Consider the following 17,414-nt stretch of genomic DNA (forward strand, 5'->3'; position numbering starts at 1 on the left):
AAAAAAAAAAAAAAAAAAAAAAGCTTAGCCAGGCTTGGTGACACATGCCTGTAATCCCAGCACTCAGGAGGCTGAGACAGAAGGATCACCATGAGTTCAAGGCCAGCCCAAACTAAAAGGTGAGACCCTGTCTCAGGGGGGTAAAAAAGATTAGCCCAGATGCCTAGACTACATAACGAGACCCTGTCTCAAAAAAACAAAACCCAAAGAAAAGAAACATACTTTTTATGTCAGAACTATTTATAAAAGGAAATTTATTTTGAAGATTGGAATTTAGTATATCTTTTGTTTATATAAAGCCTACATCTCTGACCTATTTCCCCAGGCTTCTCTTTTTGTCTTTTGCTGTGCTGGGAATCTTTGTGCATTCCACATAAACACTCTGTCACTGAGATGCATCCAAAACCATGACTATTTTTAAAATTGAGTTATTTATCCTTTCATTATTGAATTGTAATAACAATTTTTGTATTTTAAATGAAACTTATCAGATATGATTTGCAAAAACCTTTTGTCATCCTATGACTTGTCATTTCTTTACATTCTTGATAAATTCTTTGAGAGCAAAAAGTTTTAATTTGTGATGTCCAATTTATCTTTTGCTGTGGATTGTACTTTAGGTATATATTTAAGAAGCCACTTCCCAATCCGAGGTCTATAAACCCTTCTGCTCTCTCCGTTGGCTGCTATGTTACCAGGTTTTATCATGCATACATAGTTAGTTTCCAAGGGTACTATAAAGTTGGAGGAGATTGGGAGAGGGCAAGGAGGGATGAGAATAGGGTAAATGAACATGTCACCGAGCTTGTGGTTTTATCAGGAAACAGGGGATTGAACTCAGGACCTTGCAGGCCCTTTGAGGGGGGGTACAAAACCAGATTTGTTAAAATGTCTCTGCAGGTCAGCGACGGCCAACTCACTGGTCACACACCCACACACACAGGGGATCTAGTGTTTCTAGCTGTCCCAGCCGAAGCCCTGCCAGTCCCGAGACTCCAGCAGGATAACTATCACAGATACAAGTCAAACAGCCAGGAGAGCAAGAGTGCGACAGAGACCTGTCGCCTCCGCTCCAACTCCCATGATTCTATCAAGGCAGTATTGCCAACAGCCGTTCACATTTCACATGCTTTACACACTCAGGTTATTCAGACACAGACACGGAAACAAGACTGGGAGCCGAACATGACAACAACTCACACGACTGTAGAAAAGGTAAAAGATATGTACAAAGGACACAGTACTGAGGAATACACGGCTTTCTCACAATGCATGTTAGTAGTTTGCCTAGGTGTAGCTCTTAAAGAAGCCTGTCTGCCTGGCTTTGTGCCATTTTTAAAAAATACAGTATATTTGGTCTTCGCATTTAACCACCCGACTCCAGCGCTGTCCGCTGGTTTTCAATGCGAGCTGCACTTTCTCGGCGAAGGTCCATCTTCGCAGGGACTGAGCTTTTGTCTGCAAGCGTGGGAGCAGAGGCCAGAGGCCACCGCCGAGGGGCTGGGGGCTTTGGTGCCAGGGGTGGCAGCCAGAGGCGAGAAGCAGGTCTGATGATTTTTCAAGTCCTAAGCAACTGAGGGTATTTGGGCTCACTGTCTCCCCCAGAAGCCGGCTGCACAGATGTCTTCATAGCGCTCATCAAACTAAGGCTGTGCACGTGCTGCCTGGCCGGCCTCGGAGCCACAGAGTCCTAGAACCTCGGGCCACCGCACTCTGTGGAATCGGTCTGGGGGGCTCTTCACTGCATAATACGCTTTCTTGGAAGCACGAAGATGTTTAACACTTGCCCCTGAGCAAGCAGCCTGAGAAATCTCCTTATCCATCTCCTCCTGGACACAACACCCCACCGAAGTCGAACTTGGGAAAGAAAGCACAAAGGACTAAGTGCTAGGGAATTTCAAGGGGGCCCAGGGACATGTTTGTTTTGTTCTATCATGTTTCCAGCCAATTACCAAGTAGAGATTCTTAATAGAGTTGATTTTCATGTCAGCTCCCCAGAAGGCATCCCAGTCCCTACGTGGTGTCAAACCCCTTTCATGGTTGAAAATTTAATTCTCATCCTCAGGCCTTGCCACGAGCTATGTAGACATTGTTTATATTAATCTTTGTTTAAATGTTCCACCACCTTCCTCACACAATATTGTGAGGACTCTGTATTTCTAGGTCTCAAAACTTGCCTCTTCATAACATGGGACTTGCTTCATGATCCCATGTGGTCTGTTCAGCAAGAAGGTGGCTAGCATAACGAGCAGCATTTCGCCACGCATTGGTTGAACAATGCCTGACCCGACAGCAAGCCCTTTTCCTCTCCTTGAGAATGAGAGATGAAGCACTTCCTGTGGAATTCACTTGGAATGCTGACTACATCAGGAAACTCAGAACCAAACATTTGCTTGGTCAGAAAATGTCTTCCCATTTTGCTTTAAGTGTGGCATCCTTCCCGTTACCCTATAACACGGCCATTGAGTCAAGATTCAAATAAATTTGGGGGATTGTACAGCTCTATTGTATAGCTTCCTTTCTGTTGGTTAAGGGGTGTACTTCATGTATTAAAGGGTATTTCATGTCCAAACATCCATTAGGACAGTTCCTGGGCACCACCTGCTATGATCATGGTGCTTACGGGATTTGGAAGCTCAAGAGGAGATCCTACACCAGGAAGGCCACAGCATGGGTGTACACAGCATTGCCTTCCATCAAGATGGCCTTTTGGCTGGGACTGGGGGATTGGATGCTTTTGGTCAAGTTTGGGACCTGCACACAGGACACTGCATCATGTTCCTAGAAAGCCACCTCAAGGAAATTTATAGAATAAGTTTCTCCCCCAGTGGCTACCACATTGCAACTGGAAGTGGCAACAACATCTGCAAAGCATGGGACTTTCAACCACGGCGTTGTTTCTGTATCATTCCTGCCCATCAGAACTTAGTGACTGGGGTCAAGTTTGAGCCTATGCAAGGGAACTTCTTGCTCATAGATGCCTATGATAACACAGCCAACATCTGGACCCATCCAGGTCTACAACAACAGGGACAGCCTACAGTACATAGAGGGACAGCACCAAGTCCTACCTCACGGTGAGTTCCCACTCCACCTCCTTGATGAAGATCAACCTCCTCAAATATTTCCACAACTACATGAACACATGAGGTGCCAACTTCCGACAAAGGTCTGTTCTACACCTTTGGACGTGTCTTCTCATGGCTTGTGTCCACTGGTCTGGATCATGGGCTCCAACTACATCCCTGGGAAGGAGGAGGCTGAAATCCTGCCTGCATCCCCATCATCTGGGTCAGCAAGTGGGTGGACTAGACAAGTACACAAAGCCCCTCTGGCTGCAGGACCCTGACCTCAGGCTTTTTTACCAGAAAAACTGATAAGCAGATACAACTGGATCAGACAGTGGAAACTAGGACTGAAAATTTGATGGGAGGAATGAGGACCTGGTTGAGAATATTAAGGAGTCCCTTGTCCTGCTGAGGAAGAAGTAGGCAGGTCTGGCTGAGATGAGAACTGCCGAGGAGAGGCAGATGGCTTGTGATGAACACAAATGAGAAGGAGAGTAGCCCGTACATAGTATAAACACAAATGTAAAAACCAATAAACCATAAAAAGAGAACTGGGGAGGAAGATCTTGGCCTATTAATTTTCTAGGAGAAGCTTGCTGCAAATAGTTTTCCTGATGCAAAGTAGGCTGTTCTCATTGGAGGAGGAGTTTGGGACCTCACTGTCACTGGGAATGGCTGTTGCTTTCATCAGGGGAGCTCTGATCTTTATCATAAGCGTCACTTCCTGGCTCCAAGGTGGATCCCCCAGCCTGGTGCCACAAATCCTTCATCTTACAAGCATAGATTTTCTGGCTTCCATCACTGGCCTTTGGTCCTTCCAGGTGCAGATCCTCAATGTAGACAAGCAGTCTCAACTACAAAGTGAGATCCTGCCTCAAAAAAAAAAAATAAATAAATAAAATAAATACAATAAAACAAAAGCTACACTAATCAAGAATCTATGATTATAGTTCAGTGGAATGAAATGAATGCAGCAATAAGTCATACCATATACAGTTAATTTTTGTAGTATTGGGGATTGAAATCAGGACCCTCCATTGAGCTACATCTTTAGCCTTTTTCTTTTCTATTTTTTTTTTTAAGATAGGTTCCTACTATCATTGAGGTACACAGGTTGGGCCCAAATGTGGGATTCTTCTGTTTCAGCTTCCCAGAGAGCTGGAATTACAGGCATGTCACATCATGCCTGACGAGTTAACTGAATGTTTAAACAGTAACGGCAGACTTACAGTCCACAGTGTGGCAGTTCTTAGTGATACAGCAAGATCAGGCCAAGGAGAACTGAGAACGCACATGGAGGTTGGAGGCAAGTTTACTACACTATCAGACTGATCAGGGATTTCTCCACAAACTGACCAGCCCGGAGCTGGCGGTGAACAGGGTTTACATGCGTTTGTATGGGAAGAGGGGTGGAGATATAGAAGCAAGGCATTTACCATCAGTTTATTGGTTGAGGAAGTTAAGTTTAGTTTACATGATTCGATAGAAAAGTATACTGGTTACAGACACTTCCTGAGAACACAGGAGAACGAAGGAGGACATGTGTTAGGGGTGGGAGGGGATATGAATTGGGTGTGGCTCTTTGTCCGCTGTTAGCCAGCCACAGGAAAAAGCTTTTTTGCTCAGAAGTTGTTTTTCAGCTCACTCCCTCCTCTTTTCATTTATAGTTGAGTTTTAAAAACTATTTAGTTGACTCTAAATCCTGGCACATATAGGTTATGGGTAGCTGAGGTTATCCTGAGTGTCGCGAGCCGCGACGTCAGGATCCTGCCAGCAGGTCCTAAACCTGAAAGGATGAGGACAGAGAGACGGGAGGCACCTTTCTTCTTATGTTGCTTGCTTTATTACAGAACCTCTTCCTTTTATACTCTCCAGCTGCATGGGAGCGAGGGCTACACGGGAGCGAGAGTACCGCCCACACATTCCAGAGGGAATCAATAACAACCATTATGGGTTACATCTGCTACTAGCTGAACTCGCCCATGGCTATGGGCGAGAGCACATCCATGCCAGCCAGGTGACTCAAAGTTCAATCATGGCTAGGCCTGTGTCAAGGCTCACCATAATGGCTCACCATACCTGAGCTGATAAGATTTTTGGACTTTTATAGAATTGAGGCATTGAGAGATGAAGCCCATAAAGCAATTCAGGATGGAAGGTCCAATTGTTAAGACTAGGAGAGGTGTAAACAGAGGCCCTAACAAGGCTTCTAGCCCTGTGTCCCAGCCCCTAGAAGGTCCCACCAGTGGGAAGCTGTCTGTCACTCTGGTCTCCATCAGTCAATCCATTCTCTCATTTGGCAAGTTGTTTCTCTGACGACATTTGACTTGTTGGAGTCGTAACATTTTTTATCTAAGAACAAGCAGGTTTCTCCCTTGTTGGGCAGTAAGGAGATTAAGGGCTTTCAAATTTTGGAGGGCAACTGCTGCAAGGGAGTCTATTTGGTCTTGGAGTGTATCTACAACTACTTATGTGGCATCAAATTTGTCTTGAATTCGGATACCTAAGTCTGAAAACTGTTGTTGACAGAGTCTTTAAAAAGTGGCACTGAGTGCTCAGCTCCCCATTATGGCTATTTTAGCCAATATACATAGTATAACAGGGTCTCGGTCTCTTTTATTTTATTTTTTTTTACGAGTTTGGTGACTGAGTAGGAGACCCTGTTGTCCTGAGTTTCTACAGAAATCAGTCAAAAAGTAGGCAAAGGCACAGAGGCTCATTGACGCGAGCTGCGACGTCAGGATCCTGCCAGCAGGTCCTAAACCTGAAAGGATGAGGACAGAGAGACGAGAGGCACCTTTCTTCTCATGTTGCTTGCTTTATTACAGAACCTCTCCTTTTTATACTCTCCAGCTGCATGGAAGCGAGGGCTGCACGGGAGCGAGGGAGCGAGGGTACCGCCCACACGTTCCAGAGGGAAACAACAACCATTATGGGTTACATCTGCTACCAGCTGAACTCGCCCGTGGCTATGGGCGAGAGCACGTCCGTGCCAGCCAGGTGACGCAAAGTTCAATCATGGCTAGGCCTGTGTCAAGGCTCACCGTAATGGCTCGCCATAGCTCATTTCTGAGCTCTAGAAAATCTGGTGGGTTTTACAGAACAGATAAGTTTTAGGTGTCGTTAATGTACCTAAGGAGATATCATTGGTTTTTATATAACCTGCAGAGACATTTGGCTTAGAGGCAGTGCCCAGGAGGTATGAGGCATTGCCCCAGATGGTTGTTAGGTGGGACTAAAGCAGGTGTCCTGGAGTGGAGGGGGAGTTGAGTTTAGTTTTTTTAGATTTAAACTTAGGGCATGGTAGGGAAACCACAGGGAGAGGGACACAGAGCCAACAGTCATTTTTCAATTAAGGGTTTATAGTTTGAAGGAGATGATGATGTGTACAGTTAACCAAGCATAGCAGCTCCAGAGTTAATGGACCAGTAATTTTTTTTTTTTAATTTGCTCAGGGACTAATGCAGCAGGGTTCAGTGGGAATAGCTGAGGTTTAGGTGTAGGTATTTTGATATGGGGTGGAGGGACCCAGATTTAATTGGATTTTTATGATTATCCCTAGGTCTTTTCCCCTACCATCTACACAGACTGATGCCTGTTTGTCTATGCTTGGTTGGTAAGGTTAGTGTACCTTACTTGGTTGCAAGTGCACCTTGTTGGCAATTAGATTTTGATGGGAGATGGGTTAAAGGGAGTATTTGGGTGAGGACTGTGTCAGGAGGAACCTCATGCAAAGCTTCTAGGTTGCCTTTTAAATCATTGATTAGACCAGTGATTTTTTTTTTTTTAGGTGGAATTTTCAGCAGATAACTGCAGCTTTATCTGCTTTGTGGTTTTTAAGGGTGATATCACCTTTTAAAAATTTCTCTTACAGTGGATGACAGCAACCTTTTTAGGCTTTTAAATTCAAGTCAAGAGATCTCATCCTTGTTTTGGGTTTTTTTTTTTTTTTGTTTTTCTGCCATGAGAAGTCCTCACTTTTTGTACAGAATTTTGTGGAAATGAACAGCAGCAAAAGCACACCTTCAATCAGTGAAAATGTTTACTTGTTTTCTTTTGCCAGGTTAGAATTTGTATCAGGGCTCATAATTTAGCTTGCTGAGCAAACCAGTTTTGGGGAAGAGGCCTGGCTAGAAGCACCTCTTCCATGGTAACAATATATCTAGCCTGAGCTTTTCCATCTTTGAATGAGCTACTTCCATCTGTGAACAGGGTGTATTCAGCTTGGTCAAGGGTTTTATCTGTAGGTTTGGTCTACCGGTAAAGCGTTTATTGGTAAGGGCTAGGCAGTTGTGGTCTGGAGGGCCAAGCTCAGTTGGCAAGAAGGTAGCTGGGTAGTGGTTTAGTCAACTGGAAAGCGAGTCAGGGGTTTTTACTAAGCAGTCCTTGATACTGTGTGACATGGCTGTTCGAGAGCCAATGATGTCCCGGGCTGTTGAGTAGCTCCAGAAGAGCATGTGGCCCTTGAACTGTCAGGTTTTGTCCTAGGATCGATTTGTCTGCCTCCTTGATTAGGATAGTTGCTGCCAGTGTTCTCAGGCAGAAAGGCCAGACCTTAGGCACTGGGTCTAAGTTCTTAGACAAATATGTGACAGGCCTCTCCCAAGGGCCAATCGTTTGGGTCAAGACACCTGAAGATACATGTCTTAATTTATTAATGAACAGGTTAAAGGGGGCTGTTGACAGTGTCTGTTTCATAGTGTGAAAGGATTTGGTTTGGTCTAGAGTCTAGTAGTCTCATGTCTTTTCTTTTTTTAAAATCCGTTAGCATGTCATATAGAGGATTGGCCTCTTCAGCAAATCTTGGCATCCCTATCTGGCAAAACCCTGCAGCCCCCAGGAACTCTCTTATCTCTTATTTTTGGGTCTGGAGATAAAACATGTCACTTTTTTTCTTTCTGGCCCTAGGCATTTTAGTCCTTTATGTTCAAACTAAGTAGCATACTTTGGATTTATATATTTGAGCCTTTTTCTAGGAGACCTTATAGCCAGTGACCAATCAGTGGTTGAGGTGAGCCTGTGTCCCTTTTTAGCAGTCTGATTTATTTGAGCTGCAAATTAACAGGTCATCTAAGTACTGTAGCAAGGTGCAATTGAAATCAGCATGTGGAAATTTGGCCAGATCAGCAGCTAATGCTTTTCTAAAGAGCGTGGGGGAGTTCTTAAAACCTTACAGAAAGCAGGTCTAGGTAAGTTGGCCTTTTTGTCTAGTCTCTGCATCTTTTTATTGGAAGGCAAAAATGAGCTGGCTAACAGGTGCAACTCACAGACAGAAGAAGGCATCTTTTAGGTTCAGACAGGTTAAACCAAGCAACATCAGCGGGGAGCAAACCTATGAGGGTAAAAAAGTTGGGAATGGCTGAGTAGTCATGGTATTCTCCGTTGGGCTTCTTTACTGGGAGGTAGCGGGTGTTCCAAGGCAATTGGCAGTGTATCAGAATTTTAAACTGTTTTAGGTGAGAGATGTGCGGTAGAATACCAGTATGGGCCTCCCTCGATGTAGGGTATTGTTAGAAAGCAATAGGAATTGCTGTTGTGTGGAACGCAAGTGTAAGAGGGTAATAATTTTTGGCAAGTCTTGGAGAGTTGTCTTCAGCCTAGACTTCTGGAAAATGTGTCTTTAAAGTTTCAGGGCTCTGGCTGTCTACTAATTGTGCCTGATGGAGGTGCTGCTGTTCTCAGGGCACAGTCAGAGTCAAAATTAGGTCTGGGTCCAAAGCTGCAGATTTAAGCCTCAGTGTTGTTGGCTGGTTTGGAGTGAGGGAAATTGTGGCCCCCAGCTTAGAAAGGAGGTCATGTCCCAGGAGAGGAATGGGACATTCAGCCATGTACAATAATTCATGTTTGACTAAATGCCCCCCAATTTTACAAGACTGGCTTAGGAAGTAGTTTTTTTGGGATGAAACTCCAGAGGCTCCAACCACTTGAACTTGTCAAGGTCCAAGAGGTGCAACAAGCTGAGTTACAACTGAATATTTAGCTCCACTGTCCACCATAAAAGTCACAGGTTTGCCTCATTTTTGCTGTCATTGTGGGCTCTTGTGGGCCCAATTGGCTAGAGCTTAGTCTGTTGTAGTTGTCTAAATCGGACAAGGCACAGAGAGGTTCAAGTTGGGCTGGGCTGGCATGTAGGAGAAGTGGGCGCTTGTCCTTCTGGTGCTCACACTGTTTACAGTAGCTGCACTGATCAGGGTCCAGAGAGAATCATTTTCCAGTATTGTTCATGTTTTTTTGATAGTAGGGTCACCAGGATCCTTTTGATTATCAGTAGAGCTTTCTGGAGTTTTGTGCCTTAAAAGGGGGTGCTTTTTAAAAAACTGCTGTGAGGAGGGTGGCCTTCTGACGATCTCAGTGGTCGGCCTCATGTCATTTTTTTCTTTCCCTGTTTAAAAAAACCTTTTGGGCAATCTGAATTAACTGAGCTGCATTCATGCCTACAGAGCCCTCAGTCTTTTGGATATTTTTTTATTATAATTGGGTAACTAAACAATGAAGGCTATGTTAACCATTTGCTGATGTTCTTGGTCTTCAGGGACATAGGGTACATAGATTCAGTTGGCTTTACACAACCTCTCATAGAATTTAGCTGGCTTTTATCTGATTTTTTGATGTTATTATCTTTGACATGTTTATAGGCCTTTTTCCACCCTTTTTAAGACCCACTAAGAGGGCATTCCAATATTGGTTTAAGGCTACTAGTCTTCCCTGCTATGGTTTCAGTCTGGTTGGCCTCTAGGCAGCGCTTCAGCAACCCAGCAGTCTGGGTCATCTATGGCAGGAGAGGCATGGGCCTCTATCTAGAATTGGGTGTTGTTGACAGTCTTCCCAAGTAGGCTGGTAAGTTTGGAAGATGGAGGGTACAAGTTCCATCAGCCCCTGTGGCTTCTCAGTGTAAGAGGGATTGTGGTTTTTTTTAGTTTAGAAGGTCACTGGTGCTGAAAGGCTGAGGACATCTCACGGGTTGTTGACCAGGTGCTGGGAGGGTTCTGGGATATTTACACAACAGGCATTTGAAGGTTAGCTGGTAGTTTAGATTGCATGTCCAATCGGAGATGATGTCTGAGGGCTACTTCTGCTGGCTGTAGTGGGAGTGGCAAAAATCCTGACTGTATATCAGAAACTAAATGGACCAGAGGTGGAAAAACAGTGCCCACCCAACTTGATATTGCAGGTGATGTGACAGAGGCCAGGTTTGGTTGCACTGGAATCAGTGGAGAAAAGGCATGAGTGGCGTCACGTGAACAGGGACAGGCATGGTTCCAGGCCTGGCGATGAGGGTGACAGGGCAGAAATCAGGACTGGGGCAGGTGCTACTGCTAGTGTGGAGACAAGCCCTGGCAACAGGAGTGCTGGGGTGGAGGTGGTGCTCACTGACATCACTGGAAGATGGGTAGGTACGGCGGTTGGCTGTGATGGTGCGACTGGGAGGTAGAGTTAGGCAATGCTGGTGTAGGACTAGGGTTAAGCACTGGAGGAGATGGGGGTTGAGGCACTGTGGCTTGAGGTTACGACACACAAGGCCCCCATCTGACTCTTTCTGGAAAGGATCCCCTAAGAAGATCAGATAAAGTCTCTTTGGCTGGGGCTTTTTTGGGGTGGTCACAGGGCATCTCCTCCCACCATTGTTTTTAGGATTTAAGAGTAAAATGGCCCCTGGGCTTTTCACAGTGCAAACATGGAGCTATAACAGCAGGTTTAAAGAAAGATTAAGCCTGGAGTCTATATAAGGGAACTGATTAGGGTGACCTCCTCCACTGGTCTCAGAAACTTTGTTCCAAACTTAGTGGACAATGTCTATATTCAGAGTCCCCCATTGTGGCCATTCTGGGCAAAGTTTCAGTCAACGCACAGCTTCTGGGGTTACACTTTCACTACATAATTATCAGAATAGTGTTCCCTAAAAATTTTAAGCATACATTCTAACACTATGGGCTTGGACTGACCCGCACCCATTCTGGCTAGCTCCCTAGGTGTATGGTTTCCTTGTTTGGAGTTGCAGACACACAAAGGATGGGTGCTCCTCCCCTTAAGGAGGGACCAAGGAAGCATTTGGCCAGGGGCCTCTCAGCCTCTTTGAAGCACTATCCAGGCTTGAGGGGGGGTATTTATCTCATTGCAAGCCCCACTTGGCCTTAGATGCAGCCACAAAATCACATAATAAACTCAGACTCCTTAGGTCTGAGGAGCATCACCCTTCTCTTTCCTGTGGAGCTATATGGACCAGGTACTGATGACAGTACCCAGTTGTATTAATTTGCACTCACACTCTCCAGGCATTCAGTAGTTAAACATTCCAACACCCTTGCCAAGGATTCTTTCTTTTCAGGCTAGCAGGCAGGAATTGAAAATAAAAAACAAGCAAGAAAATGTTCTTGTAAAGGGGTGGCTAGGCCCTCCTTCTACCCAAGTGGGGATTGGGACAGGATTAAACAAATTAACTAGGGTGCCCTTGGGGGCCTTACCTTATCTGATGACTAGATTGGACTAAACCAGACGAGCATCCTTTTTCCTTCTGGGTTTGGGAAAACCATAGGCAGTAAGCACTTTGTTCCCAGTCCTCTAAGGAGACTCAGAGAAATCTCCGAGGGCATGCCATCCCACTGGGGGGCCGGGGAAGTACCCCCTCTTTCCACAAGGGCTTAAACCAGTGATTCAGTGATTTTTAATTAATCAGCATGGTTGAGTTTCCTGGCCAACACACCAAATACAACACAGACTTACAGTGCACAGTGTAGCAGCTCTTAGGGGTATAGAAAGATCAGGTTTAGAAGAATTGAGAATGCACCTGAAGGTTGGAGGCAAGTTTACTATGCTGGCAGACTGATGGAGGATTTTTCACAAAGAGATCAGCTTAGAGCTGGCAGTGAACAGGGTTTATATGGGTTAAGAGAAGGTGGGTGGGGTACAGAAGCAAGGCATTTATCATCAGTTTAAGGCACCTATCATCAGTTCATGGGTTGAGGAAGTTACATTTAGTTTACATGATATGATAGAAGAGTACACTGGATACAGACACTTCCTGAGAACACAGGAGAATGAAGGAGGATGCATGTTAGGTGTGGGAGTAGGTATGAGTTTGGGACTCTTTGTCAGGTTAGCTAGTCTCAGGAAAAATCTTTTTTGCTCAGAAATAGTTTTTCAGCTCAAAATAAGATTGTTAGATGATAAAACAGACGAAAAGAATCTTTTCAACTAATGGTGCTGGTATAACTGGTTATTAATATGGAAAAGAATGAACTGGATCTCCACCTCATACCATAAACAAAACTCAACTTCTGAAGTATGGGGGCCAGGGATATAGCTCAGCGGTGCAGAATCTGCCTGGCAAGTATGAGGCCCTGAGTTTGATTTCCGGTATTAAAAAAACCAAAACAAAACCCAAACAACCCAAACTTCTTAAGTATGAACGTCCTAAGCAGAAGAGCTAAACTGATAAAACTCTTAGAAAAATACATATTGGGTTACGGTTTGCTTTCTTAGATTTCATACAGTGTGGAGCCAATCATAAAATTGAAAACCAGAATTTGAAAGGTCCAAAGCTTAAAAGTCAAAATTCTAAACATCTAAAATTCTCAAAAATCATTATTCGGAAAGATTAACAATCTTAAATGTTGAAATCATGAAAGGTGAGATCTAAAAAAAGAAAAAAAAAAAGCAATATCCACGGGGAATAAAAAAGCCTATATAAGAAAGAGAGTTAGAAAGCCAAATTTTGGGGAAGGGGCTGGTCACATGATATAGCAATAATGAAAGCTTCCCATTTAAAAAATGTTTCCTGCACAGCAAGCATATGGGCTGGTCCCAAGAAGCGCCCATTACTGCTCCTGCTGCTGAGTGCACAGCGAGGAGATATGGGATATGTGGACTGCGAATGGGAATTGAATTGAATGGTAAAAACCAGTTTGGGGGTATGAATGTGATATCTGATGAAATTGGATTGGGATAATTTTTATGATCTTTGTGTGTGTGTATATATTATAAAATATATATATTATAAAATTTTGTATTTGATGTAAAGTGCCATGAGAAAATTTGCATATTGCAAGGTGGTCCTAGCTACCTCCTTGATGTGGGTACTCTTGGATATGTTCCTGCTGCTTTACTTCAGTAAATGCAACAAATGTGATGAGAGAAAGGAGAGAGGACTTCCTGAGAGGGATGGTGTAAAACAAAGGTGGATCCAGATAATCTTTTAACCAGTGTGGTGATTGTTTTCCACAGTGTGGCTTGGAGCACACTTCTTCAGACTGTTCATAGTGTCATTGATCACTCACCAAGACACATGGTAGAAGAAATTGTTCTAGTGATGATGCCAGTGAGAGACTTTTTGAAAAGCCCTCTAGAGAGTTATGTGAAAAAACTAAGTGCCACTTCACGTAATTTGAATGGAACAGCATTCTGGATTGATAGGAGATAAATTAAAAGGAGCTGCTGTCTCCACAACACAAGTGATCACCTTCTTAGATGCTCCCTGTGAGTGCACAGTGGGATGGCTGGAGTCTCTCAGCCAGGATCAAACAGGACAGGAGAACAGTGGTATATCCTATCATTGATGCGCTCATACTTTTGAGTACATGGCACCCTTCCAGAAATATTCTGATAAATACTTGAGAAATATTCAAATTTACAAAAGAAAAAAAGATTGGATTGACTGGGCTACCTCAGCATACATTTCTGCCACATTCTTAAGTAGTAAAAAAGGAAAAACGCTTTCCTCCTCCACAGGATGTAAGGTTTATTAGCCATTAAGACTCAGACTCCTCTAGCTTTTCACCAGTTATGAACCAGCCTCCTGTCCGAGGATGTGAAACTGCATAGCAGTGAGACTGTATAGATTGATGTTTACAAGATGGACAGCATCTTCAATCAAGAGACATGGGAAGGAATATTCAGACAACAAAACAATCAACAAATCGTGATTTTCTATATGAGTGCAGATGGATTTCTGCATACCCAAAGCAATATAGAAGCATGGTACAGAAGTTTGAAAACTGTAACGGAGAATGCTCATATTGGTGTATAGTGAAGCAGAAGAATTAAAAAAAGTACTGCTATACAGAGAACTAATGTGCATGTATTATCAGAGAGCCATGCCATAAAAGAAGGGGGGACAAAGCAGTACTTAATCAAGATTTAAGTCTTCCAAATACAGATAATTTTTAAAAATTTTAAACTTTTTTGGGGGGATCAAACTTGGGTCCTTGCACTTGTGAGACAGGCAGTAGAACCACTGAGCTAAACCCCCAGCCCTTAAATTTTTGTACATATTTGCTATTCATGTTGATCACATCTATCATAGGGAGTATATCTGTATTCTTTTCTTTTCCCCATTCCCTTCCCCTACCTTTAGCCCTTGTTCACCTATTTACCATTCATTTCCCATTTTTTTTCATTCTTTTTCCCTTCCTTCCCTACCCTCTCCTCCTCCCTTGTCCCCCCCGCCCGTACTGGGGATCGAACTCAGGATTTTGCACTTGTGAAGCAGGCGGCAGCACCACTGAGCTAAATCCCTGGCCCTCCTTTCCCATTTCAGCATGTTCTAATACAGATAATTATGTAAGCTGGTCAACTCTTATGCACTACCTTCCTATAATTGCTGATAATCTATCACTGTAATATACTTTTTCATTTTTCAAGTTCTTTGTTTTCTTTTTCTATTTTAAACTGTGAAGTTTTCTTTCTTTCTTTCTTTTCTTTTCTTTCTTTAACGAACTCACCATACTATGTAGTTTACTTTTACATGATTTCCAATACTGGAGATATCGCGGTATGTGAAGACTTTGAGTATTTTTTCCTTGGGTACTGGGGATCAAACTCAGGACCTTTTCAGGCAGGCACAGTGCCACTGAGCTAAATCCCCAGTTAGAGCAATGTGATTTGGTTCATGCTGTTTTGCAAATTTGCCTATGCAAAAGTGCATTGACTCTGTGTGTAAACATCATGTACATGAAATCTCTTCAATAAATGAAGGGATATGCTTTGAGATCTTGGCATATGCAACGGTAACTGATAACCTATAGCATGCTTTTGATCAATCTCATCAAGACTTGGGTGTTGTATTTCAGAATAACTGTAGTTATGAAACCTAGTGCACAGAGTTACCAGATGTAATTTATGCAATTCATCTTTGATCTATTTATGACTATTCCCCTTGCTTATTTCTGTTACACTAGAGCAGTTGTTAGTATAACTGTTTATGCTTGCAGAGATAGGTACGAGTATGTTACTGCCTATTTTATCGAAAAAGGCTTACAACTGTTTTTGTTTTTCTCCTTTAACAATGCAAATAAATGTCTTTTAAAGAATTTTTAAAACTATTTTTTATAGAATTATATTTTCAGGATTTTAGACTTTAAAGATTTTTGATCTTTCAGAATTCAACATTTGGGATTATGGTGGTCAAGACTGTCTTTTGGGGTTATGGCACAAGCCCACTTCAGTGATTTAAGTGGTGGCAGTGGTCTACAGAATAAAAAGTGCAGAGCAGCAAGACCAAACAGGATATTGTCGTAGTAATGCAGACAAGATATGAGGAATGCCTTACTAAGACAGTGGCAAGAGGAATGGAAGAAAAAATTTAAGGCAGTAGAATTATAGGATTTGGTGACTGGCTGGGGATTTAGCTAAGTGGTGTCGCACCTGCCTCACAAGTGCATAGTCCTGAGTTCAATCCCCCGTACCAAAAAAGAAAAGAAAAGAAAGTTGTGGTGATGATTAGATGTGACTAATTGGAGGTATCCATTCAACACAGGCATGGTAGGAAGGCAAACTGGCAGAAGAGTGGGAGGAGATAATGGGTTTAGTTTTGAATTTACCGATTCTTAAGAAGACCTTTTCAGTAAGAGGAATCTGGCAGGCAATAGGATATTCCTACGTATTCCCTGACAGTCTGCGTTTCACCTTATTCACTGCTGAGGCATCAGCCTCAAAACCTACCTGTTACCTTCACAAATGAGTGAATCTGGTCAGTGTTAAACTCGACAGTCATTTTATCAGAGATGCTTATGTGTAGTCACGGGAATAAACTGCTTGTAGGACTGAACTCCCATTTCAAACTTTCCAGCCACTAAGCCCTGACAATACGGGGCCTCAAACAATTCATGACTTTCAATCACATCTATAAATATTTTCGAAAGCCTGTTTCCCTATAAACCAACGTACCTAACAGCGAACACCTGCTACCTCTACGGCGCTGTATTAATACCTGGCAAACTGTAAGATTATTGGGGCAGAACGGTGCTGACCGAATCATCGGACTACAAGCCCCAAGGGCTCCCCGGGCCACGCTCGCAGCACCTGAACGGCTGAGGCGCAGCCAGCCAGCGCCCGGACAAGGGCGGTGCTCCCCGAGCGCGCGCGTGACGCTACATAGGCCGACATCACCTCAGGAGCGCGCGGTGCAATCACTGAGCGAGCCGGAAGGGTGGACGCAGCCCCCCGCCCCGGATCCCTCCGCCAGGCCCCTCCCGCGCCAGGTCCCGGAACCCCGTACCCCAGGCCCACAGGGTCGGGAATCTTCTGTTTTCCCAGGGTGTTCATCTCCGAAGCCACCTTCGCTTGCGTCCGGGACCCCTCGCGCTACGGGTTTAGACCGCGTGGTTCAGAGCCTCTCTCTGGCGCAAGGAGACCTCGGCGGCGAGGCGTGCTGCGTCAGGGGCGTGACGGAGGAAGGCCCCGCCCCTTCGGTGACGCATAGGTGGCGCGCGGGCGAGCGGTGGGCGGGGTGGTGCGGATTTAGTAGGAGGCGGGCGAGTGCGGGCCGTCTCTCGCCTGCCGCCGGCCTCTCGCACCATCAGTAAGGAGGGGCTGCGGTGATTCGGCCTCCAGTGTGTCCGGCGGGGGAAAGCGGCGGCGACGGAATGGCACTGCTGGGCTTACTGCAGGCGGGCGGGTCAGTGCTGGGACAAGCAGTGGAGCAAGTGACTGGCGGCAGCCTCCTCTCCACGCTGCTGGTGGCCTGCGCCTTCACGCTCAGTCTGACTTACCTGTTCCGCCTCGCCGTTGGCCACCTGGTCCACCTGCCGGTCGGAGCGGTGCGTGCCTCTTCCTGTGCGGCGGGAGGGAGGCCGGTGGTGGTGGTGGTGGTGGCAGCTTCGCGGCCCTGCCGGGAGGTGGGGTGTGGTGGTCGTGGTCACAGCGTGGCGCTGGCTGTCGCGACTTCCGTGGCCTTGCCGGCCTCAGTGTTGGGGGCTGTGATCTCCCTGCCAGCGAGTCTGATCCTGGCGGGGCCTTGCATGCAGCTTTTGTGGTGTCAGTGACGGCTCTGCGGGCTGGCCTGGCGTGCTGGCCGCCCTTGGGAGTTGGGGCCCTTGGTACGTACGGCCTTGATGGTGATGCTGTTGGCGG

General features: G+C 45.0%; 1 protein-coding gene across 2 annotated transcripts in view; it reads left to right on the forward strand.

The window, feature by feature from the left end:
• The first annotated feature begins 16,734 nt into the window (after positions 1 to 16,734).
• LOC104847884 (lanosterol 14-alpha demethylase) overlaps positions 16,735 to 17,414 on the forward strand; it is a 30,686-nt gene continuing 30,006 nt past the window's right edge. Inside the window, exon 1 of one of the 2 annotated variants that reach the window (XM_010603488.3) lies at positions 16,735 to 17,101. In XM_010603488.3, the coding sequence (XP_010601790.1) occupies positions 16,928 to 17,101 (174 nt within the window). In that variant the 5' untranslated portion in view covers positions 16,735 to 16,927. The remainder of the gene's footprint in view (positions 17,102 to 17,414) is intronic. The other variant, XM_010603486.3, reaches the window with a different exon arrangement.

This window comes from Fukomys damarensis, unplaced genomic scaffold (assembly GCF_012274545.1).
Source record: "Fukomys damarensis isolate Sample0158 unplaced genomic scaffold, DMR_v1.0_HiC HiC_scaffold_4, whole genome shotgun sequence".
Classification (NCBI taxonomy): Eukaryota; Metazoa; Chordata; class Mammalia; order Rodentia; family Bathyergidae; genus Fukomys; species Fukomys damarensis.